This window comes from Budorcas taxicolor, chromosome 2 (genome assembly GCF_023091745.1).
Source record: "Budorcas taxicolor isolate Tak-1 chromosome 2, Takin1.1, whole genome shotgun sequence".
NCBI lineage: Eukaryota > Metazoa > Chordata > Mammalia > Artiodactyla > Bovidae > Budorcas > Budorcas taxicolor.
Window position 1 is genome coordinate 17,645,581 of NC_068911.1, and position 24,844 is coordinate 17,670,424.

At 48.1% G+C, this 24,844-nt stretch overlaps 1 protein-coding gene across 1 annotated transcript in view; it reads right to left on the minus strand.

Annotated features, from left to right (window-relative positions):
* The window catches only part of KATNIP (katanin interacting protein), a 177,381-nt gene that overhangs the window by 73,005 nt on the left and 79,532 nt on the right, over nucleotides 1–24,844 (minus strand). Inside the window, exons 8-12 of the mRNA XM_052635696.1 lie at nucleotides 22,674–22,846; nucleotides 21,648–21,707; nucleotides 19,774–19,880; nucleotides 17,534–17,636; nucleotides 12,074–12,289 (exon numbers count right to left, since the gene is read on the minus strand). Of these exons, the coding sequence (XP_052491656.1) occupies nucleotides 12,074–12,289; nucleotides 17,534–17,636; nucleotides 19,774–19,880; nucleotides 21,648–21,707; nucleotides 22,674–22,846 (659 nt within the window). The remainder of the gene's footprint in view (nucleotides 1–12,073; nucleotides 12,290–17,533; nucleotides 17,637–19,773; nucleotides 19,881–21,647; nucleotides 21,708–22,673; nucleotides 22,847–24,844) is intronic.

The window sequence follows — 24,844 nt, forward strand, 5'->3', positions numbered from 1 at the left end:
TGGCAACACGGGGTCCCTGACAGCTGGAGCTGAGTACACGGCCCTGGTGGCCAAGGCCCCAGTCCCCAGCACTTACTGCTGTTCTACACTCATTTCGCCTCCCTGGTTATGCTTTTGCCCGGCCCCTTAAATGCAGGCATTCAAGTTTAGGGCCCCTGCTTAGGGGCTGACAACCACAAATCCCAATAAGCAATGTGCATCTCTGACACTGGCTGAAGTTGCCCCTTTTATCTAGAAGGAGCATCACCCTGTATCTGAGGACATCTCCATGGGCTCCCGTACCGTGCCTGCTACTTGACAGAGCAGAGAAGGGGGGACACTGACCGCCTCGGGGGGTCTGCTGGCCCCCAGGAGACACGAGGCGCAGTCTCCAGCTGCACGGAGGACAGAGGTGGCTTGTCCCAGGGACAATGGTGCCTTTCAGGAGGGGGGACGCTGCTGAGATGAGTTCAAGGGCTTCTGACTTATCCTGGCAAGTTTCTTGAGCTCTGCTGGAACTTCTAGTGCTCTGGGCAGCTGCGAGGGGTCAGGACAGCACATCTCCAAACCCAGCGGGGATATCTCATCCCTGCTCTGAGCTGGAGCCTAGAGTGGGTTGCTGAGGCTGCTTGACAATGGCAGAGATGGAAGGCTGACCCTTAGACGCCAGTGCGGGGACTGTAATTGATTTCCCATCACATTTCTGTCAGCGGGAGGGCTAAGCGGGAATCGTGCTGTTGAGAGTCAGAGAACGTTAATCTACAGGTAACTCTGAACCTCATTAGCCACTGGGCCTTCTGACTCTTTCTTTCCACTGACAGAATGCCTGGGAGGAAGGCTGCGGAAAGCCGCCAAAGGCTGACCCAAGGCTCACTGGGCAAACCTCCAGGTGCCAGCCCAGCAGGCAGGATGTCAGCTGCACCTGCCCATCACAGGTGGTAATCAAGAGGGTCGAACAACAATCAGGGCACCTGGGCACTGCTGCTGTTATTCCATTGGGTTCCCTCCAAGCCCTGGGAACAGGGAGATGGATGGTGAGTCACTGAAGGAAGATCCAAGTCCATCAGAGATGTGGTTTGCACATGTGGTGGAGTGAGAATTGTTTGAAAGATAAGATTTATTTGTCTGTGCTTGGTCTTAGTTGAGGCAATCAGAATCTTTAGTTACGGCATGTGGGATCTAGTTCTCTGACCAGGGATCGAACCTGGGCCCCTGCACTGGGAGTGTGGAGTCTTACCCAGTGGACCACAGGGAAGTCCTTGGAGTGAGGACTCAAACTCAGGGTTTTCATTCACTCATTCAATCACTCTGTCTTGGTCTGGGTTCCCCCAGGAGCAGACCCTGAGGCAAGGATTCCAGTATAAGGAGTTGATTTAGACAGGGAAGGACGAAGGAGCTGGTGTGTATCCATACTCCAGTTCCCATCATTGTGCCCATACTCCAATTCCCATCTGCAATGCTTCAGAGCTGCTCCCGGGGGCTCCACTCCCCGCCAGTTTGGACCTGCTGCAGCGGAAGCAAAGAGGGTCCTGGAGGCCAGAAAACAAACCTTCCATAGGAGAGAGGTGTTTGCTGGCAGGCGGAAGAGCAGCCAGCAGGGACCGCAGTGGGAGGGGTGAAGGACCAGGGCAGGCACCAGCGGTATCTGCTACCCGCTTGCTCAACAAATCCTGAGTGCGGGGGATCCCGCCCAGACAGTCCCGGCTCTGGGTGAGCAGAGAAGGCAAACAAGTCACATTGCCAAGGGATAAAAAAAAAAAAAAAAAGCAGGGGGAAACATCTGATGAAGCAAACATAGAAGAATTATTAATAGCCACCAGAATGGCAATTTTAAAATCGACGGTCAGAGAAGGCCTCTCTCAGGAGGTCTCTTTCTAACTCCTAAGGAAGGTGCTGCTGTCTCCAACATTAACCCGACACAGATCCACACACCCTCAGAGTGATGCTGGACAGCCCTCAGAAGTAGCCTCGCTTTAATAAGTTAGCATCTTAAAAGGAAACAAACTGGACTTCCCTGGTGGGGAACCTAGAGCCTATTATGCAGAGTAAAGTAAGTCAGAAAGAGAAAGAGAAATACTGTATACTAAGGCACATAAACGGAGTCTAAAAAGATGGTACCAAAGAATTTATTTTCAGGGCAGCAATGGAAAAACAGACACAGAGAACAGACTTATGGACACGGGGAGAGGGGAGGCGAGGGTGAGATGTATGGAGAGAATAACATGGAAACTTACACTACCATATGTAAAACAGATAGCCAATGGGAATTTGCTGTATGTCTCAGGAAACTCAAACACTGGCTCTGTATCAACCTAGAGGGGTGGGAAGGAGGATGCGGGGGACATTCAAGAGGGAGGGGATATGTGTATACCTATGTCCCATCACTTCATGGGAAATAGATGGGGAAACAGTGGAAACAGTGGCAGACTTTATTTTTGAGGGCTCCAAAATCACTGCAGATGGTGACTGCAGCCATGAAATTAAAAGACGCTTACTCCTTGGAAGAAAAGTTATGAGCAACCTAGATAGCATATTGAAAAGCAAAGACATTACTTTGCCAACAAAGGTCCGTCTAGTCAAGGCTATGGTTTTTCCAGTGGTCATGTATGGATGTGAGAGTTGGACTGTGAAGAAAGCTGAGCACCAAAGAATTAATGCTTTTGAACTGTGGTGTTGGAGAAGACTCTTGAGAGTCCCTTGGACTGCAAGGAGATCCAACCAGTCCATTCTAAAGGAGATCAGCCCTGGGATTTCTTTGGAAGGAATGATGCTAAAGCTGAAGCTCCAGTACTTTGGCCACCTCATGCGAAGAGTTGACTCATTGGAAAAGACTCTGATGCTGGGAGAGATTGGGGGCAGGAGGAGAAGGGGATGACAGAGGATGAGATGGCTGGATGGCATCACGGACTCGATGGACGTCAGTCTGAGTGAACTCCAGGAGTTGGTGATGGACAGGGAGGCCTGGCGTGCTGCGATTCATGGGGTTGCAGAGTCGGACACGACTGAGCGACTGAACTGAACTGAACTGATGGCTGATTCGGAGAAGGAAACAGCAACCCATTCCAGTATTCTTGCCTAGACAATCCCGTGGACTGAGGAGCCTGGTGGGCTGCCGTCTATGAGGTCGCACAGGGTCGGACACGACTGAAGCAACTTAGCATGGCTGATTCATGTTGAGGGTTGACAGAAAACAACAAAATTCTGTAAAGCAATTATCCTTCAATTAAAAAATAAATAAAATTTAAAAATACTACCCAGAAGACTCCAAATAAAATAAACAGGTTATTTGAAGAAAAAAAAGAATTCATCTGCCAATGCAGGGGACACAGGTTCGATCGCTGGTCCGGGAAGAGCCCCCGTGTGCAGGTCAACTAAGCCCACGTGTCCGAGAGCCCATGGTCTGTCCCAAGAGACGCCACCTCAATGAGGAGCCTGAGCTCCACAATTCGTGAGTAACCCCGCCTGCCACAACTAGAGCAAGCCTGTGCAGCAGCAAAGACCCAGCACAGCCAAAAATAAATACATTTTTTAAAGAAGGGAACAAACTATTGATGCAACAATTTGGATGGGTGTCACTGGCATTATGTTGTTGCTGTTGTTAGTTGCTCAGTCATATCCGACTCTTTGTGACCCCATGGACTGCAGCCCACCAGGCTCCTCTGTCCACGGGATTCTCCAGGCAAGAATACTGGAGTGGGCAGCCACTCCCTTCTCCAGGGGATCTTCCCGACCCAGGGATCAAACCTGGGTCTCCTGAATTGCAGGCAGATTCTTTACTGTCTGAGCCACCAGGGAAGCCTCAAGGGCATTACCCTGAGTGGGAAAAAGTCAATCTCAGAAAGGTTACATACAGTATGATCTGATGGATATGGCATTTGGGGTAGGGGGGGGTTGCTGTGCAGCATGGCATGTGGGATCTTAGTTCCCCAACCAGGGATTGAACCCACATCCCCTGTGCTGGAAGCATGGAATCTTAACCATGGGACTGCCAGGGAGGTCCCTATGACATTCTTGAAATGACAAAAATTATAGAGAACAGATTGATGGCCGCCCATGTTAGGGACAGGCAGGGGGTGGGATGGTTAGAAAGGGTCCCATGAGGGAATTCCTTTGAGGTGATAGAACTCTTCTGTATGTTGCTGTGGTGTGGTTACACAAATCTACACGTGACAAAATTGAAAAGAACGTATACACACATATGCACAAACAAGTGTATGAGGGTCTGCTCGTTATACTAATGTCAGTGTCCTAGTTTTGATGATGTACTGTGGTCACATGTGATGTTACCACTGGGGAAGCAAGACAAAGGCACATGGAACCTCTCTCTACCTTATTAAAAATTGAGGGATCACTCTGGCGGCCCAGTGGCTAAGGCTCCACACTTCCCCTGCAGGGGGCGCATGCCACAGAGCGTGGCCAAAAGAAAGGGAGATAAAATTCACATATAGAAAACCACCACTTCAAAGTGGACGAGTCAGTGGCTTTTTAGTGTCTTCATGAGGTTATCCAACCATCACCATTATCTGTTTCCAGCATACTTTTATTGCCCCTCAAAGAAACCCCATACCCTTTAGCAGTCACTCCCGTTCCTACATTTCCCCTGTCCTTGGTACCCACTAGACTGCCTTTTGTCTCTACAGACTTGCCTATTCTGGACATTTCATATAAATGCTGTCATACAACATATATGGTCTTTTATGTCCGACTTTCGTCTTTCAGCATGGTGCTGTCTAGTGATTCAGCATGATGCTTTCTAGTTATCCAAGTTTATTCAGGACTTTGCTCCTGTTTACGAGCAAATAATACCCCATTGTATGGACAGACCACAGGTGTTTGTCCGTGCATCATTTGATGGCCATCTGGGTTATTTCCACCTTTTGGTCATTATGAATAACACTGCTATGAACATTTGTGTACAAGTTTTTGTGTGAATATTTTTTTATTTTCTTGGATATATACCTAGAAGTGGAAATGCTTGGTCACATGGTAACTGTACATTTAATTTTAAAAAATCATTTATTTATTTGGCTGTGCTGGATCTTAGTTACAGCATGTGGGATCTAGTTCTCCTCACCAGGGATGGAACCCTAGCCTGCACTGGGAATGCAGAGTCTCAGCCACTGGACCACCAGGCAAGTCCCTACATTTAATGTTTTGAGGAACTGCCAAACTGTTTTGCACAATGGCTATGCCATTTTCCTTTTACATTCCCAACAGCAAGGTATGATGATTCCAATTTTTCCATATGTTTACAACACTTGTTATTTTTGTTTTCTTTTTTTTTTTAAGTATAGCAAACTAAGGGGTATGAAGTATATCTTTGTGGTTTTGCTTTGCATTTCCCTAATAACTAATGAGGGAAAGATTGAAGGCAGGAGGACAAGGGGACGGCAGAGGATGAAATGGTTGGATGGCATCGCCGACTGGATGGACATGAGTTTGAACAAGCTCCAGGAGTTGGTGATGGACAGGAAAGCCTGGCATGCTGCAGTCCATGGGGTCGCAAAGAGTTGGACACGACTGAGTGACTGAACTGAACTGAACTGAATGACTAATGATGTTGAGCATCTTTTCATGTGCTTGTTGGCCATTTGTAAATCTTTTGAGAAATATCTATTCAAAGTACTTTGGCCTTTTTTCACTAGGCTGTTTGTCTTTTCGCTGTCGCGTCTGAGTTCTTCATATATTCTGGATACAAGGCTCTTCTCAGATATATGATCTGCAAACAGTTTCTCCCTTTTCTGTAGGTTGCCTTTCACTTTCTTGATAATGTTCCTCAAAGCAAAAATGGTTTAAAATTTTGATGAGGTCTTATCTATTTTTTTCTTTTGTTGTTTATGCTTTGGGTGTCGTACCTAAAACTCCATTGAAAAATTCCAAGCTACGAAGATTTGTACCTATGTTTTCATCAGAGAGTTTTATGCCCTTAAAACTATAAAAGTTTCAAGGTCTTTGATCCATTGAGTTAGCTTTTGTAGATGGTGTGAGAGAAGAGTCCAACTTAATTGTTTTGCATGTGGAAATCCAGCTGTCCTGATGCCATTTGTTGAAACAAAATTATTCTTTCCTCATCGAATGGGATTGGCATCGGGATTGGCATCCTTGTTAAAGAAGAATTGACAATAGATGCATGCATCTATTTCTGCAGTCTCAGTTGCACTCCATTGATCTATATGTCTATACTTAAGCCAGAACCACAAAGTCTTAATTACTGTGACTTGGCAGTAAGTTTTGAAATTGGGAAGTGTGAGTCTTCCAACTTTATTTTTTCACAACACTTCTGAGGGCTATTATATATTCTTTGAACTTCCATAAACATTTTATGAGCTCATCAATTTCCACCAAAAAAAAAAAAAAGGTAGTTGGAATTTTGATAGGATTACATTGAATCTAGAGATTATTTGGGAGCATTGCCATATCAACAGTATTAAGTCTTCCAATCCGTGAACACAGATATATTTTCATCTTTCATCATTTGGGTCATCTTTAAATTCTGTCAACAATATTTGATACTTTTCAATGTATAAGTCTTTCACTTCTTAGACAAAGTTTATCCTTAAGTATTTTATTCTTTTTGATGCTATTATACATAGAATTTTCTTAACTCCCTTTTAGGATAGTTCATCACTAGTGAGTGTATAGAAATACAATTGATTTTTGTATATTGACCTTTTATCCTTTAAACTTGCTGAACTTGATTTTAGCTTTATCAGTAATTTTTACAGATTCTTTAAGATTTTCTTGATCCTTTACAATTTTTAATAAGATCATATCACCTGCAAATATGGTTTATTTCTTTGTTTTCAACCTTTCCTAGCTTAACTTTCTTGAGTAGAATCTCCAGAACAGAGTTGAATAGAAGTGGTGAAAGTAGGCATCCTTGACCCATTTCTGATCTTAGGGGTAAACTTTTAGTCTTTCCCCATTCAGTACGATGTTAGCCATGGATTTTCACAGACAACCTTTATCAGATTAAGGATCCTTCCTTCTGTTCTTGGTTTGTTGACGTTTTTATCATTAAAGAATGTTGAATTTTATCAAATGCCTCTTCTGTGTCTATTAAGACGCCACGTGATTATTTCCCCCTTTATTGTATTAATATGTCACATTCAACCGACTGATTTTCATTTGTTGAAAGCTTTGCATTCTTGGAATAAATTCCACTAGGTCTTGATACATAAATCTTTTTATACACTACTAGATCTGATTTGCTAATGTTTTATTGAGGATTTTTACATCTATATTCATGAGGGCTAAGACGGGTCTGTAGTTTTCTTCTGATGGCTTTGTCTGGTTCTGGTTTCAGGGTAATAGTGGCCTTGGAAAATGAGTTGGGAAGTGGGCCCTCCTCTTTCATAGTTTAGGACAGCGTGTGAAGGACTGGTATTGATTCTTTAAATATTTGCTAAGATTCACCCGTGAAGCCACCTGGTCCTGGGCTCTTCTTTCTTTTTTTATTGATTACCAATTCAGTCTCTTTTCTTGCTATAGGTCTAATCAGATTTTTTCTTCCTTCTTGAGTCAGTTTTGGTAATTCATGTCTTTCTAGGAATCTGTCCATTTCATCTGGGATATCTAACTTGGCATAAAATTGTTCATAATATTCCCACAATAAAAGGGAATAAAAAATTCCCTTAAGTTTGGTAGTAATGGCCCCCTTTTGATTTCTGATTTTAGTAGTTCGAATATTTCCTCCTTTTCTTTGCTCAATCAAGGTTTATTCATTTTATTGATTCTTTCAAAAACAACAACTTTTGGCGTTGTCATTCTCTTTTCTGCACCTTTTTTTTTTTTTTTTTACAATTTTCTGTGAGACTATAATTATTTTTTTTTTACAAAAAACTTCAAAAATGTATTGCTTTCTGTGCTGGGAATATAATGTGACTAGGACAGACAAGAACTTACAGGTTGATGGGAGGAGTCAGATCAGAAACAAGCGAACAGGATCATTTTTTAGAGCTAGAAGTGCTCCGAAGAAAATGAGAAAGGCTGCTGTGATAGAAACTGAGGTGGAGAGGGAACAGAACTCCTCCAGTTTGTAGAGTCAGGGAAGGTCTTACTGAGAAAGTGATAGCTGGGCTGAAATCTGAGTGAGGAGAAAGGCAGGAGCCACGTGAGCATCTGAAGGAGGCATGCTCCGGGCAGAGGAGGCAGCAAGGGCTGAACCCAGAGGTGAGAACGAGCTTGGCAGATCAGAGGAGCAGAAGGGAGCCTTGTGGCTTCTGGAGCCTGGTGGATGCAGCAGGCAGAGAGGAGCTGGAGGTGTGTTTACAGACAGCCTCCCGGATCACAGGGAGGCATCCCATTTCTCCCAGAAAGTCATGGCAGAGGTTTTAATCAGGGGAGGTAACATTTGTAAAAGCTCCCTTTGGGTACAGGGTGGAAAATGGAGTGGATGGAGCAAGAATGGAAGAGAGGAATGAAAGGCGGCTGTTTAATGTTCCAATGAGAGGGACTTGGGAGGAATCAGCGGAAATGGAGAGAAGGGGACAAGTCCAGGCTCCGTGTTGGAGGCAGAATCAACAGGACGGGTTGATGTGCTTGAAGGAGAGGGGGGAGTGGGGCAATCAAGGAAGTGGTGAGCTTAGCAGCTGAGCAGATGAGAATGCCATTTTCTGAGCAAAAGGCTGCTGGAGGAGGAAGAGATGTGGCCCTGGGCAGGGGAATGGAAACTTAGGTTATAGATCTCTGAGGTTGAGACATGGAGGAGAAACTGACATTCAAGTCAGGAACTCAGAGAAGCAGACAGGGCTGGGTGTATAAATTTTGAGTCATCTTGAAGCCATGAGCCTGGGGGGAGGCCAATGAGAGAGATGGGGCAGGCAGGGCAGGGAGGAGGGTTTGCACCAAACACGGGGCACTCACAGCCCCCACGTGTCCCTCAACCACATCCACTGAAGTAACTTCTCTTTCAAACCCAGACTCTGCTTTTAGGTACCATCTGTTCAGCTTCCAGCGGAGCCCAGCCACTCCACAGCAGTGTGGCCTGGGGGAGTCACTTGTCTTCCTGGAGGCTTGGTTTTCCCGTTTACCAAATGGGGAGAGCCATCCCAAAGTTCACGTGAAATTCAGCAAGGGATGTCCGAGGCCCAGTGAAACGTGATGGTTCTGAGAGGTGGTGTGCTCTGGTGGCCCCGGACCTGGCACACACGATGACTATCAGAGAGACCTCAGACTGGAATGGCAGGAGGAATCCAGCCCACCCACAGCTGGGCCCGGAGAGCCAGCAGCTTAGGGTGAGATAGCTGTCTCATGTCCCAGCCTCAAGGCCCAAAATTAAACAAAAAAATAACACAAAAAACCCCACCAAAATCCTGGGCTAAAGTCCTTACTGCTATGACAAGGCAAAGCTCGTCAGCCTCTGCTAAGCAGAGGAAAGGGGAGAGTAATCATCAGAATTGGTCCCCATCAAATCCAATGATGCTTTTTATCGCCCCTGGTGCGCTCAATTCTGTACAGCAGACTTCCAAAATGTCACTCGCTGCCTTATACACAAGGGGGACCAGAGAGGTTTGGCGAGGGCTGGTCCAAGCCCCAGCGGCACATGCGGGAGTCCACAGACTTGAAGCAGGAAGAGTGGGGAATGCAAGGCCAGGGCATCCAAGCAGCCGTGGCCCACGGGGGGACCTGTTTCCTTCATGGTCACATAGGTGATCTTTAAGAGGGCTCAGACACTGCTCTGTCCAGCCCTGTGGACAGGCGGTGTTTCTTGGCTATCTCACATCTACACTGCCTTTCTTTCAGTAACAGCTATGAATTTCTTCAGGGAGGATTCCCTCCCTGCCCCACTGGGGCATCTTAGTGGGACTGGCACCAAGATGCCTCGGCCTCCTAGTCAGGTTGGTCCATCAGCCTTCCTCTCCTAGGACTGGATATCCCCAGCAGAAAGACAAAATGACAAGTCATTTAAGCAACCAATCAACCGACAAAGAGGGCAGCCTCCCACCAAAAAAAATGACCAAACTTCCGGTGTTCAGGCATCCCTGGATGTTGCCAAGAATCCCCAAGATTCCCACGGGGCCTGTCCAATTCTGGCCTGAGTCTCAGTGAATACGCCAGCTACGCAAGAGGCTTGCAACACATTTTCTTTCCAAAAATTTGCTATAGCGAGCCAGACTCAGGGCCTCTTGCTGGCAAAATAAGAATCACATGGATTATCCAGGCCTCCCACTTCCATTCTACAGGAGGAGGGAAAAAGCTGACTCTCAGAGAAGGCAGGTAAGATGCCCAAGGCCACAGAGTCAAGACCAGAACCTGAATATCTAGAACTGGGGATTTCAAAGCCCTCCTTTCTGGCTTCTTTTTCTTTAAACGGGAATAATATTTGCTTCACAGAGGTGGCATTAGTGGTAAAGAACTCGCCTGCCAATGCAGGAGACGAAAGAGACATGGGTTTGATCCATGGGTAGGGAAGATCCCCTGAAGGAGGGCATGGCAACCCACTCCAGTATTCTTGCCTGGAGGATCCCATGGACAGAGGAGCCTGGCAGGTTACAGTCCATGGCATTGCAAAGAGTCAGACACAACTGAAGCTACTTAGCACTCACTGTATTACTACTACTATGACTGGTAACAATGAAAACAGCAACAGCTGGTGTTTCAGAGCTCTTTCGGAGGCGTGGTGCCAAGTTCTTTATATTTACATTGATCCTTACTATTGTATCTAAGTAAGTGCCACTATGATCCCTGTTTCACAGAAGAGAAAACCAAGTAGATGTTAGGTAAGTTACTGGTGGTCATGAAGCGGTACGTGATTAAGCTTGGAGCCAGGCCTTTCTGCTTCTTGGGTCTGTGCACTGTTATGTTTAAATAAGATTATACATACGACATACTTAGCACTGTGCCTGGCACAAGGCAAGAACTACAACTGTGGCAACCGTTTTCATTTTCAATTCTTTTTTAAAATTAATAACTTGGACTTCCCTGGTGGCACAGTGGATAAGAATGTGCCTGCTGACGCAGTGGACACGGGTTTGATTCCCAGTCTGGGCAGATCCCACATCCCACGGGGCCAAGTAACCCCATGCATGACAACTACTGAGCCCACGCTCTGGAGCCCGGGCGCCGCAACTACGTAAGCCCAAGTGCCTAGAGCTTGCCCTCTGCAACAAGGGAAGCCACCGCAGTGAGAAGTCCGTGCCCCGCAACAAACAGTAGCCTTGCTGGCCACAGCTAGAGAAAGCCTGAGCGCAGCAACGAAGACTCGGCACAGCCAAAAATAAATAAATACATAAAATTTTTGAAAAAATCTAATAATTTGTTCTTTGGAATAGAAAAATATGTGTACAGGGCAGGAAATTTAAAAGGTACAAAAAAGCATCCCAGAGAAAGCCTTCCTATCGCCCCTGTCCCTTGTTCGGCACGTTCCGTGCCCCAGAGGCAACCTCTGGTCCCGTGTTCCAGGCCCCTCCCAGAGGTCAAGGTGATGGACGCTGAAGCCCCACAGCACAGTACGGACATCGGTGCTGGGCGGTCTGTCTCAGCTTAGCTCCGTCTCCCGTGTCCAGCTTGCAAGTGGAGGAACAGAAAATGCCAGAGCTTTTCTTTCTTTTAGATATTTGAAAGAAAGCAACGTTCTGTGTTTTCTAGGTGTATTCTCTGTGTCCCAGGGAAGCAGGGCCCGGAGAGGGTACATGGGCCCTGGGCCAGGCTGCAGGGTTTGCCCTTCCCGCACCTTCCAGCTCTGTTACCTTGACCAAGTCAATGCCCTTGTCCAAGTCTCAGTTTTTCGTCTACAAAACAAGGGTCTCAATGACGCTCCCCCTCCCCAGGTCCTGTGTCTGGTGGTGATGACTGGGTAAACCGCAAAGGTAGATAAAGTGGGTGAATTGGGTCCTCTTTGTCCCCCAAACCCCAAAGAAAGCCCTATTGAGAGGGGATCTGGAAGAGCGCTCAGGGAGTGGGGGGGACCGTTTGGAGGCTCTGCCTGTACCTTGTTCCCAGGCTCCTCCCCACTCTGCCCAAATGAATGGCTGAGACAATCACAACATCCTTCCCCTCCCCGCACCCACACCCTCACTATGGACTTATCCTGAACAGAAAAAAAAGCATTAAAGCACGAGGCCAAGGCTCACTCAGGACCGCCTCCACTTACAGCTAAGTTCCTGTTGACCAAGTGGCCCAGGTCCCCCGGCATGTCTGTGTTCCGGATATCCACGTCATGAGGCGACACGTAGAGCTTTGCGTTGTTCAGGTCAAAGAACTCAACTTCCGTGAGGCCCACCCACGACGTGTTGCCCCAGTTGGACAGGATTTCCATGGTCACGTAGACGGCATCTTTGATCTCTTCTGCTTTTGGTCCCGATTTATCCTAAACAAGAAGAAAGGTAATGCCACTGGATGAAAACAGGACAGGTGGAATCTAGCTCGACCGTGAAATGACAAGGTATTTGGGCTCTCAGTGCCTCAGTTTCCCCATCTGTACAATGAGGATAAGAGAAGCACCCATTACAGATGGTTACCATGGAGATTTAATGAGCTCATATTTGTAAGGCATTTAAAACATAGTTCCTGTGGGGATTCCCTGGCGGTCCAGTGGTTAGGACACTCTTCTTTCCCTGCTGGGGCCCAGGTTCCATCCCTGGTCAAGGAACTAAGATCCCGCAAGCCACTCAGTGTGGCCAAAAAAAAAAAGTTATCAGTGAACCCTGGCACTTAGTATTTTCTGTGAGAGTCCACAAATAACAATAAACGTTTAAAGGGATGTCCCTCATGGTCCAGCGGTTAAGAATCCGCCTGCCAATGCAGGGGACATGGGTTTGATCACTGGTCTAGGAGGATCCCACATATGGAGCAACTAAACCTGTGCGCCCTGACTACTGAGCCGGCGCTCTGCAACAAGAGAAATCAGCACACACCACAACTGGAGAGTAGCCCCCACTCACCACAGTTAGGGAAAGCCCGGGCACAGCCAGGAAGACTCAGCGCAGCCAAAAATAAATAAAATAAGTAATAATAAAATAAAACTTAAAAAATGTTTAAAGGCAGATTCTTCCTGAGTATGCACTTTTCTCACCCACGACCATGGGTTCAGGTTCTGTAGGCATGTCACAACTTCCGCTGAATTGGGCAGATATCTGGCCTGGAGAATTTCATGGACTGCATAGTCCATGGGGTTGAAAACAGTTGGACACCACTGAGCGACTTTCACTTCACTAGGGACTAAATTGTGTCACCTCCACCCCCCCAACGTGAATTCAGATACTGAAGCCCAAACCCTAATTGCTCAGAAGGGGATAGGGCCTAGAAAGAGGTAATTAAGACACAATGAGGCTGTTAGGGTGGGCCTAACCCATTCTGACTGACGTCCTTCCAAAAAAGGACATTAGGACACCAAGAGAGACACCAGGGATGGGCAGGCACAGAGAAAAGGCCATGTGGGGACACAGTGAGAAGGTGGCCACGTGTGAGCCGAGGACGGGCCTCGGCAGAAAGCCTGCCTGCCAACACCTTGTTCCTGGATTGGTGAGAAAAGAAGTCTCCGTTGTTTAAGCCCCCAGACTATGGCACGTGGTTGTGCCAGCCTAGCAGACAGCCTATGTAATACAGTAGATCAGGGGTCCCCAACTTCTGGGGCAAGGACCGGTACTACCTGTCAGATCAGCAGCAGCATTATAGATTGGGGGAAAAAAAGCACACAATAAATGTAATATGCTTGAATCATCCCGAAACCATCCCCTCACCCCCAGTCCGTGGAAAAACTGTCTTTCATGAAACCGATCCCTGGTGCCAAAAAGGCTGGGCACCACTGCAGCAGATAACACAGGACGCTGGACAGGTCAGTTGACATCCCTCTGCCTGGATGGGGACCAGGAGATGACACCATCAATCTGACAATCCTATCCTGGAGATTAAGCAGGATACATGCGTGGCTCAGTGGGTAAAGAATCACCCTGCAACGCAGGAGACCCAGGAGATCCGGGTTCAGTCCCTGGGTTGGGAAGATCCCCTGGAGGAGGGCATAGCAACCCACTCCAGTATTCTTGCCTGAAAAATCCCATGGACGGAGGAGCCTGGCGGGCTACAGTCGAAAGAGTCGCGAAGAGTCAGACACAACTGAGTGACTAAGCACGTGTGAACGCTCCAAGAAGGCCCGGTCAGCAGTCCCAGCCTGTGTGCCCTCTGTAAGTGGCCATTTCCGCCCATGTCTCTCCTCCACTGATTTTAATGCCCACCTCCTTCTCGGGCAGGCTGTCTGGTCTGGGAGGGCGTGAACACCATCAATCAATGGCCATGCCGCAGAACGGTTTCCTGAGGCCCCTTGTCACCCCGACCGCAGGGCCGGTCGCCATGGATCAGCCACTCAGAAAATGGTACTTTCCCCACATACACATGCCCTCTCTTAATTAGCACTGTAATCTGCGACGGTCCTGTGAGCAGGAAGCTGAGCAAATGAACAGCAACTGTTCCCTACTTATTTTTTTTTAATTAATAGCCAGCGATACGTGCTAGAGCTCTCAGCGTGCGTTTGGATGAGCCTTGATTGCCAGGCGATGGGCGGGGGATGCGGAGGGAGGGAGGTCAGCTCCCCGCTACCGGAGGGAACGTAGGGCCTGTTTTTATTAGCAGACCTCACGGCTTCCTCCTTCTCTCCCACGGGCCCATGTGGAGCCAGGGCCAAACCCTCTGTTGCCTTGGGCCTGAGTCCCAGGCTGGCAGGAAGGTGATAAAACTCTACAGGCCCGACTCAAGGCGTGAGGATTGGGAGGTTAATGAACTCGTGTTTGGGAGGCGCATCCGCTGCCGGTTGAGCCGCGTGGGAGGCGTGAAGAAGTGGGGCTGGTCACTGCGGCTGTGGGCCGTCGGAGGAAGGCCAGATGGGAGGCGAGCTGCCCCCCGGGAGGGGCTGCTGGATCTCACGCCCGGTGCGATCTAAAGTGTGTGAATGCCCTCAGCAGCGTTTCTAAATGAAGAAGCTGAAGGGTCTGTTAACTAAGGAAGTGTCACAAGTTGTCGGTGCTGCAACCTGATGGTGAGTCCTGCTCGATTTAGGAGGGAGGGCTGTGAGGCGAACACTGGCTGGGAAGTTTCTGGACCCTGGTATCACTGCCCCCTTTCACCAAGACCACCTGCTTTTCTTTTGTCAAAGTTGCCCCTTCTCTTTTCTGAGCTGTGAGATAACAAGGAGATGGATGCTTTCCTACCCTGAGGAAGAGCTGAACTGGTCCAGTCGATCAGTGTGTCCTGATGCCTGGGCCACCTGGAGGGAGTGGGTCAGTGATGGGCATGTGACCTAGTCTCAGATCTGTGTGTGGAGAAACCGCTCAGTTCTCCTGACTGTGGGGTCTCAGGGTATAACAGAGAGAAGTGGGAATCACTGGCCATTGAGAGATCATAGGGAGGGAGCAAAGCTGGGACTGGGCACTGAGGTGGGGATGGGGCTCAGAGATTCAGCTGACGTGGTGGAGACACACTGTAAGCTTCTGGATCAAGTCCTACCTGAGCCTGACTATGACATTCACTACAAAGAAATCTCTCATTTTTCTTCTCTTTTTTGTATAAGTCAGTTTGCCCTGGGTTTCTTGTTTCCTATAATATAAGGAGACTTGATCCATCCAGGTTCTTTTTTTCTTAATTAATTAATTTTTGGTTGTCCTAGGTCTTCCTTGCTGTGTGCAGGCTTTCTCCAGTTGCAATGAGCAGGAACTACTCTCTATTGCATTGCACGGGCTTCTCACTGAGGTGGCTTCTCTTTATTCGGGAGTGCAGGCTTTGGGCATGAGGCCTTCAGTAGTTGCAGCTCTCGGATTCAGGAGCTGTGGCTTCTCTCAAGCTCCAGACCACTGGCTCGGTATTTTCAGCACTTGGGCTTTGTTGATCCCCAGCATGCAGAATCTTCCCTGACTGAGGATCGAACCCATGTCCCCTGCATTGGCAGGTGGATTCTCCAATGTATCACCAGGGAAGTCCCATCTAGGTTCTTTTTAATGTGACTGAGGTTTCACCACACTTAGGATCTTTATAGCTAAGAAAGCAACTATACCATACAGGGAGAATGCTGCTGCTGCTGCTGCTAAGTCGCTTCCGACTCTGTGCGACCCCATAGATGGCAGCCCACCAGGCTCCCCGGTCCCTGGGATTCTCCAGGCAAGAACACTGGAGTGGGTTGCCATTTCCTTCTCCAATGCATGAAAGTGAAAAGTGAAAGTGAAGTCACTCAGTCGTGTCCGACTCTTAGCGACACCATGGACTGCAGCCCACCAGGCTCCTCCGTCCATGGGATTTTTCCAGGCAAGAGTACTAGAGTGGGCTGCCACTAGCTTTGCTTTCCGTAGATTTTTCTAGAAGGCATATTTCCTGGTTGGTGCCAGGCACTAAGTCACTTGCCCTCAGAGACCTTTCCTGTTGCAGCCACACACAGTGGCCCCTCGGGCTGTGGATTATTTACCCACTTGGACTGCCATCCACTCCCAGGACCAGACAGCTTAAGAGGCTTGTCTAGGGTCACACGACCTCTAAATGATGGTAAAGACTCCAAGCCAGGACTCCGGTCTAGGTTGCAGCAGGGCTCCTTCTGATGTCATATGAGCTTTACGTGTGCCTTTGGGAGGACTTCCTGTTAAGTCTCCATCGGCCAATCACAAGGTGAGTGACTGCTGTACCAAACAGTTATAAGAAAGGCTTGGGTATAGGAAGTGGGGAGAGGATGGTGTTGGACACAAACCATTTGACCAAAAAGAGAAAAGCATCACCTGTTATTCCTCCATCCTGATGCCATCTTGCCCTTTCACTCTTCATGTCTCAGCTCCATCAAAGCACTCAGCCAGTCATATCTTTGCCCAATTGCTATAATAATATTGGACTCCATGAAGATGGACATTACCTTTTGCAGTTAATTTTACGTCCTTAACATTTTCTCTCTGTATAACCTCCATAATGAAATGTCCATCCTTTTACACAACTGCCTTGTGCCCATATATCATACTTTCCTGATTAACTGTATTATTGTGAGACATATATGTTATTTCTGTGTTTTTTTCCTCTCACTTTCGCCTACTTTCAATACTTTTGGAATAGACATTTTTGTGCCTATATATTTTTTAATTTCTGTTGAGGGGTTTCTTTAGGGTAAAGAAGTAGGCTTGTCAGGCTGGAAGACATAAATATTTCTAGGGCTTTTCCTAAGTCAGTCCTTTCTGCTTTTCAAAAGCTTTCCACCCTTATTTCTGTTGCTGCCAGCAGAGTAAGATGGTCAGTTTTACTGTAACCTTGCCAGTGCTAGAGGTGATCATCAAAAATGATTTAACTCAGATATCAATGGAATGTTAAGGTTGCCCTAATTTTTATCAGTGATGTTGGATATTTTTCTATTAGATAGGCACTTATATTTCCTCCTGGGTGGACAGACTTCTGTCTGCTGAAACTCAGTGCTTCATTACATGGATGTCTGAGTGCTGGGGAGGGGGATGGAGACCTGGGCAGAAAGATGCTAAGTTTACTGCTGTCAGAGCAGTTCCCACTGGATAGAAACGATCGTCCTGAGGGGCCCTTTTCCCCTCAGCCTGCAGGCAAGTTGAGAATGCCCTGGGAAAGCCTCGCAAGTCAAGGTTCTTACCTCTGGGTCCAGCACTTGCTCCTCCGTGGGTGAAACAACCCAGCTGAGATGGGCGGAGTCACTTTCAATGGCCTGGAGGACTTTCAGAAGCTTCTGCTGTTGTCTGAAATGTGATTTTTGTTTTAGCAAGCAAGTAGTAATAAATGATAACACAATAGACAGCATTAGACAGCATTCCCATTAAGGGTACCATGCTTACTTTTCCATTTCAGAGAGAAGTAACAATTGAGAAGAAAATACTCACATCCAGCAGAGAGATCAAAGGTACACATGGGCTGGTTTTCTCCCTTTATAAGTAACTGTACAATTAGCCCTGAAAGAAGGGCCAAGTAAGAGAAACTGCCTGGGGCCAGAGCCAGCTGATCTCCTTAAGCAAACTTTTAACCTGTACAAGTCTAGATGGGCAGATATTCCTGGTCATCCAGTGGTTAAGCATCCACCTTCCAACACAGGGGACTCTGGTTCGATCCCTGATCAGGAAACTAAGATCCCACTAAGATGCCCTTAGCAGGGCAACTAAGCCCATGTTCCGTAACTAGAGAAACACTGCATGCCACAACAAAGATGCAGTGCAGCCCCCAGAGTCTAGAGCAGGGTCCACCCAGTACAGCCTGCAGATCAAATGCAGCCAACAGCCTGTCTCTATGTGGCCTGAAAGCTAAGAATGGTTTTATGGTGTTAAATGGTTATTAAAACAAAACAAAAAGTGGAAAGCCTAAAGTATTTGTTATCTGGCCCTTTACTGAAAGGCGCTTCCCTGGTAGCTCAGATGGTAAAGAATCTGCCTGCAATGCAGGAGATCTGGGTTCAACTCCTGGGTCGGGAAGATCCCCTGGAAAAGGGAATGGCTACCCACTGCAGTATTCTTGTCTGGAGAATTCCATGGACAGAGGAGCCTGATGGGCTACAGCCCATGGGGTCGTCAAGAGTCAGACACGACTGAGCAACTAACACTTTCATGACTTCTTGTCTAGGCAACTTTGGTTCCCTTAGTCCAACCTGCCCTCCCCTCCTTTACTGAAAAAGTTTGCCAATTCCTGACCTGCTCAGCACCTCTAGTTTCTGAGGACACAGCATTTCAAACCCAGAAGAGGGTCGTCTGCAAACATACCCCACTTCTGCTGTTTAAGGCTGAGAATCCCCGAGACCCTGAAGCACAAAGATCTTGAGGACAAAGAAAGAAGCATTTGGAAAGAAGCACTTGTAAATAAAACTGTATCTGATGTGATACATCCTCGTGGCTCAGCCCTTTTGCTCCTGGAGGAAACTTCAAGTTCTGATTTATGGTCACAGGGGTACACGGTGTGGTTTCCAATCTGGGGTCTGCAGAATCCTGGAGGAATGGCTAGCAGTGCTTTTAGCCTATTCGGAATTTTTCTATAAATTATCAAAGGCAAACTCCCTCTGGGCAGACACAGATCTGGAGAGTATGCAGCTTGGCCAGGAAACTCTTTCTTCATGCAAAGAAAAAGCCCCCATCTTTCAGGGCTGATGCAGCCCCAGGCCAGAGCCTCAGCTTAGCGACCACCACGCGGGCTGGACTACAGCTGCTCTCGCCTCTCAGCACCAGCACTGCACAGCCTACCATGCGCCCACTCTCCACGGCGGCCTGGCGAGTGTGGCGGGGTATGAGTGCATTCTTCGACCTATGGGCTGGTGCATCTTTCTGAAGATCGATGTTGCCTGAAGACTAGAGGAAAGCCTTTATTTTGATAATAAAGCCTGACAGCGCCAATCACTGAAGCTATGTGTAAAGGGAATAGAAAGCGGAGTTTGAACCAACCCTGAATAGAGAAAAAAAGGTTCGAAGGGCACTGCTTTGGGTCACTGCCTGCCGTGTGGGCCACTTCCCTGGAAAGCTCTGAGAAGATTGAAGTTTTACACTGGCTGAACCAAACCAAACCAAACAAGCCAAGGGTCTGAAAGCAATCAAGTCAATTTCATGCTTCTGGGCTGAAAGGAGGGGGAGGGGGGATGCAGTCTAAGCGACCAGCTTTAAATGGTCTGGAATCATATAGGAAATGCAAAGAAAAACTCAGTTAATAAGATTCTCATGGCTGCATGACTATGCTAAGTCGCTTCAGTCGTGTCTGACTCTGTGTGACCCCATGGACAGCAGCCCATCAGGCTCCTCTGTCCACAGGATTCTCCGGGCAAGAATACTGGAGTGGGGTGCCATTGCCTTCTCCAGCATGACTATGGGCTGCTTGTTTTCGTTTTGAAGCCACTTAGATAAGTACCTGCTCCCCAAAAGGCCGATTCTGTCGATGGCTTCACTGACGGCTCTGGCTCCCCCTGCTGCCCTGGCTGGCTCCTGCGTGCTGGTCGCTGTGGTGATGGGAGGTAGCTGAGGAAGGATGCATAATCTCATGAGACAGACGTCTGAGGCGACCCTCCTGGCCCAAGCCACAGCAGAGCCATGGTCGAAAGGACATGCTCCGCAGATCATCAGCCACGTTGCGGGCAGCTGGGAGCTGGAATGAGGGTGACAGCAAGTGCCCGGGGCTGATTAGGTTTCTAGAAAACCCTCACACGCTCTTCGGCAAAAGATGGGGTCTCCGTCTCTTATGATCTGGGAAGTCCCAGGGAATGATCAGCTTCAATGAGCTATTGAAAAATTTCTCTCTCATCAAAACCTTTGCCCACCTCCAGTGAACCTCTGTGCTGTTTGCTACAAAGTAATGGGACTCTGTGGAGAATTCCAGTAACATTAGACCCTTTGATTTTCAATCCTCCAAGCCTTTTCCCCTTCTTTTTCATTTATTATCTGAACTAAAAATGTGCTTTGGTCTCTATCTGCAAGTAATTGTAGTCATTGGAAGCTCTGTGAATCAGGGGTCAGGTCATCCAGAAATCCTGGACCACAGGGTAGGCAGTGTGGCAAACCTGTCAGAAATATTGACTGGCAACAGTTTCAGAGGACCAGGAAATAATAGAAAAAGCAGGAGGGTTGCAAAAAGAAAACCATAGTGTTGCTCTGGGATGCTGCCCTGCCTAGCACTCTATTTCATTAGCTCTCTCTCCAGGTCCCCACTGCCCACCCCCTACTTCCCCTGCCCTCTTCTCCTCCAGGAGTTCCTCCCCTCCTGGATTAGGCTAGGCTCATTCCCACTTCAAAGCTTTCCCCCTGTTCCTTCCACGTGGAATGCTATTCTCTTGCCGGCTGACTCCTTCTTAATAGACAGGGCTCAGTCTAGATCAGATGCCCTCCAAGGGGCCTCCCCAGACCACCCCGTGGGAGGCAGCCACCATCCCAGAGTCTCCCACCCTCACCTTTAGCACCTTTTATTGTCATCTCTGAAGTCACCGGGTTATGGATGGCTTAATTGCAATGTTGTCTGCAAGCTCCGAGGCCAGGGGCTAATCTGGTCTGTCTCGGCCACCTCTGTATTCTGAGGACGTGGAATAGCCTTGGGCACAATCTAGCAAAGACATTCCCAGCTGTTTTATTAACTCATATCCATCTTTCCTGGGGCCACCTTTGCTGAGATTGGCCTAATTCAAGTAGGTAGATATATATTTATCTAGGATACTAAGATCCAACCAGTCCATTCTGAAGATCAGCCCTGGGATTTCTTTGGAGGGAATGATGCTGAAGCTGAAACTCCAGTACTTTGGCCACCTCATGCGAAGAGTTGACTCATTGGAAAAGACTCTGATGCTGGGAGGGATTGGGGGCAGGAGGAGAAGGGGACGACCGAGGATGAGATGGCTGGATGGCATCACGGACTCGATGGACATGAGTCTGAGTGAACTCCGGGAGTTGGTGATGGACAGGGAGGCCTGGTGTGCTGCGATTCATGGGGTCGCAAGGAGTCGGACACGACTGAGCGACTGAACTGAACTGAATATCTGTTTTTGTATTACCTTGTGAAAAAATAGAAACCTAACAAGGGACTGGGAGTCAGCAGAGCCTGGGTGAGTTCTGGCTTCTGCTCATAATCATGGGCAAAGTGCTCCAGCCTGGGTCTCCCGAGCTGGGAGATGGGCAGAATGCTGGCCTGCTCGGGAAGCACAGCGAGGGCCTGCTGGGACCGGGCCGGGGAGGCCCTCTCGAGACTGCCAGGCGCTGCTGGGCACGGCGCTCTGCTGTTCCTCTCAGGACTTCACTGACCTCAGGGGTCTCCTCCTTGAGCAGACTGGTCCATGACTTTGCTCGTGGCCCCTCTGTGTCCTGGAATGATGGAATCACATGATCTGAGGTCAGAATAAAGCCATCCACTGCACCCCCTTCACTGACAAAGACCATCTTGCGATCACAGACGTGAATGTCGGGGGCATAGGGCTGAGCACCAGGAAAACAGGCAACAGATGATGCTTGATGATCGCCCCAAAGAGTAGCCCGAGACAGGGCCTGGGGAGCAACTGGTGGTGGACGGGGCTCTAGGCTTGTAGGCACTCAGACCTCAGCCACTTCCATAGACAGACATGCCTCGAGAAAGCCCCTCTGATTCCTGGGTGCCATCAGCCATATCTAGAAAACAGGGTCATGAAACCAGCCCTGCCTGTCTCAGGACTACTGTGAGCATCAAGTGGGACAAGTTAAGGCAAAGGGTTTCAACAGGTGAGTCGGGGAACATGCTTCTGAGAAAGGATGTGGACACCGAAGGATGCCCGAGGCCCCCCACTCCACCCCATCATCCATCTTTCTGTTTGGTGCTCAAACGCCAAGGCTGTGGGCGCCAACTTCAACTCCTGTAGGGCCGGGGGTCGGGGAGTTTCCTGAGCAGGTGAAGCAGGCCAGGGGCGGGGCTTTAGGGAATGGTGAGGACTGCTGAGGCCAGAAGGGCTCATGCTCTGGGAAAGGAGGGTCTTTCCAGAGAAGCCAGAGATGGCTGTTGTCTCCATTCTTGCTCTGACCCACCAGTCTACAGCCCTGGTTTAAGGTGTTCAGGGTTTGCAGGGAAACCAGCAAGGATTGGAGGCACTTAGGACGCAAAAGACGGAAAGGAGGCGGAGGAAATGGGGACTGGGATAGGTCAGCGAAATCAGGCAGGAGACAGGCTGATTGGTCTGAGGTCAGGGGCACCCCACAGCTCTCTCTCCTCATCATGTGCTCTTGGCAAGCACGGCTCAGACACCGCCTGGTCCCTGAGTAGCCCAAGTCCTCCTCCACCCTTTCCTGCTGCAGGGAATGCACCTGCGGTGGGCTGGCGGAGGGCTCAGCCTTTCTGCTGAGGATCGCCCTCTGCAGGGCCTCATTCTCCACCTGGATGGCTCTGAGCACAGCTGAGGCATCTTCCTCTCGGTCCTCAGCCTCGCGTACCAGTTTCCGGGTTGCGGATAGGGGTCTCTCTCGGCGGCTTCCAGGTCCTGGGGGCGGAAAGCAGGGGGTTCTGCTTTAGACTGCATTCTGGGAGGGTTGCTCCAAATCGATTAGACTCAAATTGAGGAACATTCTATAAAACAACTGGCCTGTACTCTCCAAAAATGTCAAGGTCAAGAAAGACATAGATAGCCTGGAGAGATGCTCCGGATGAAAGGGGATGGGGCAGAAAAGGTAGCTGAATGCAACAGCGATCCTGGGGGTGGATCCTGGGTGGGCAGACATCTCACTAAAGAACATAATTGTAGCAAGTGGAGAAATCGGAGTAGAGTCTGTGGCTTGGATAACAGTATTGTATTAATGCTAAATATCCTGAATGTCACATGTAAGTACACTGTAGCAATGGAAGATGAATGCCCCTGTTCTTAGGAGATACATACTGCAGTGTTAAGGGTAAAGGGGGCTGCTTTCTACAATTTAATCTCAAATGATTTAAAAATACACAGAGAGAGCAGATATAAAGCAGCCACAGCAAAATGTTAGCAACTGGTGAACCTGGGGGGATGGGGGTGTTGGTTGTACTGTCCTTGCAGTTTGCCTTTACATCTAAAATCGAAATAAAAAGTTAAAAAAGTAGACTTCTAGCAAAGTGCCTATAAAGAATAATCCCTAAAATTGTGGAGAAGAATGGGTGGTTCAGAATCATTGTGCTTTATTTTATTTTGTTTTTGTGCAGGTAACAAGAATTACAAAGAAATTACTCTTCAGTTGAAGAAAAAAAAGTATTGCAAAACTGAAGTTGATGGTAGAAGTTCTAATGAGTGGAACATCGACTTTATAAAGTGATAAGACTGGTTCAACCAATAAGACTGGTTGAAAAAAAAAATACATTTTGTTATGTTCTGTTGCTGTTCTTGTTTAGTCAGTAAGCTGTGTCTGATTCTTTTGCAACCCCATGGACTGTAGCCTTCCCGGCTCCTTCTGTCCATGGGATTTCCCAGGCAAGAATACTGGAGTGGGTTGCCATTTCCTCCTCAAGGGGGTCTTCCTGACCCAGGGATCAAACCCAAGTCTCCTGCCAAGTGGGTTCTTTACCACTGAGCCACCAGGGAAGCCCCGACCCGTAGGTACTATTGCTGGGTGATTTGTTCACCCAGTGGAATACTATGCAGTTGGAAAAAACAAAAGGCATTCTAAAATATCTACAGATAAATGTGACGACTTGAATTTGCTTCATAATCTGGTGGGGAGTGGGTGGGGTCACAGATGAAATTGGCCATCAACAGACTATTGCCTAGGTTAGGCAATGAACATGGCGGGTGTCTTATGATAACATCTCAATTACTCATATTTGGATTCTTCCTCTGTTTAAAAAAAAAATCTCTATTTAAAAGTAGAACTGCTGAAAATGTTGCCATTGGGATGTTTAAAGAGGCTTTAACCTACTGAATTTCATCCTCTAGGCAAATATATATTGAGTGCCACTCTGCCAGGCTCTGTTGTTAGTACTGGGGACAGCGGTGACCAGACAGACCAAGATTCTCACCCTTGTGGAGAGAGGCAATAGCTGGAGAAACAATAAATAGTCTAGGGTGTTCCATGTCAGGAGATGATATGGAAAAACAATAAAAGCAGAGCAAGGTAACAGAGATGAAAAGTACAGGATGGCAAGATGGGCCTCGCTGAGCACTGGGGAAGTGTGGTCCACACACCAGTGCGAAGTGAGAGATCTGAGAAGGGGTGGGGAGGACAGGTCACACAGGGCCTTGGAGGACACTGTAAGGTCATAACTCTGAGAGAACTGAGGAGTCAGAGAAGGCTCTAGAGCAGGGGACCTGATCTGACTTAGGTGCTGAGAGGAGACCAGAATGAAGGGAGATGAAGGGGAAAGCAGAGGGGCCAGGCTCCTGCAGCTGTGCAGGGGAGGGGGCACACAGAGTGTGGTCAGTTTCTGCATGTACGTTACAGATGGCGCCAACAGGATTTCTGGCCAGAGTAGATGTGGCGGGTACAGAAAGAGAGGAGTCAAGGATGGCTCCAAGACT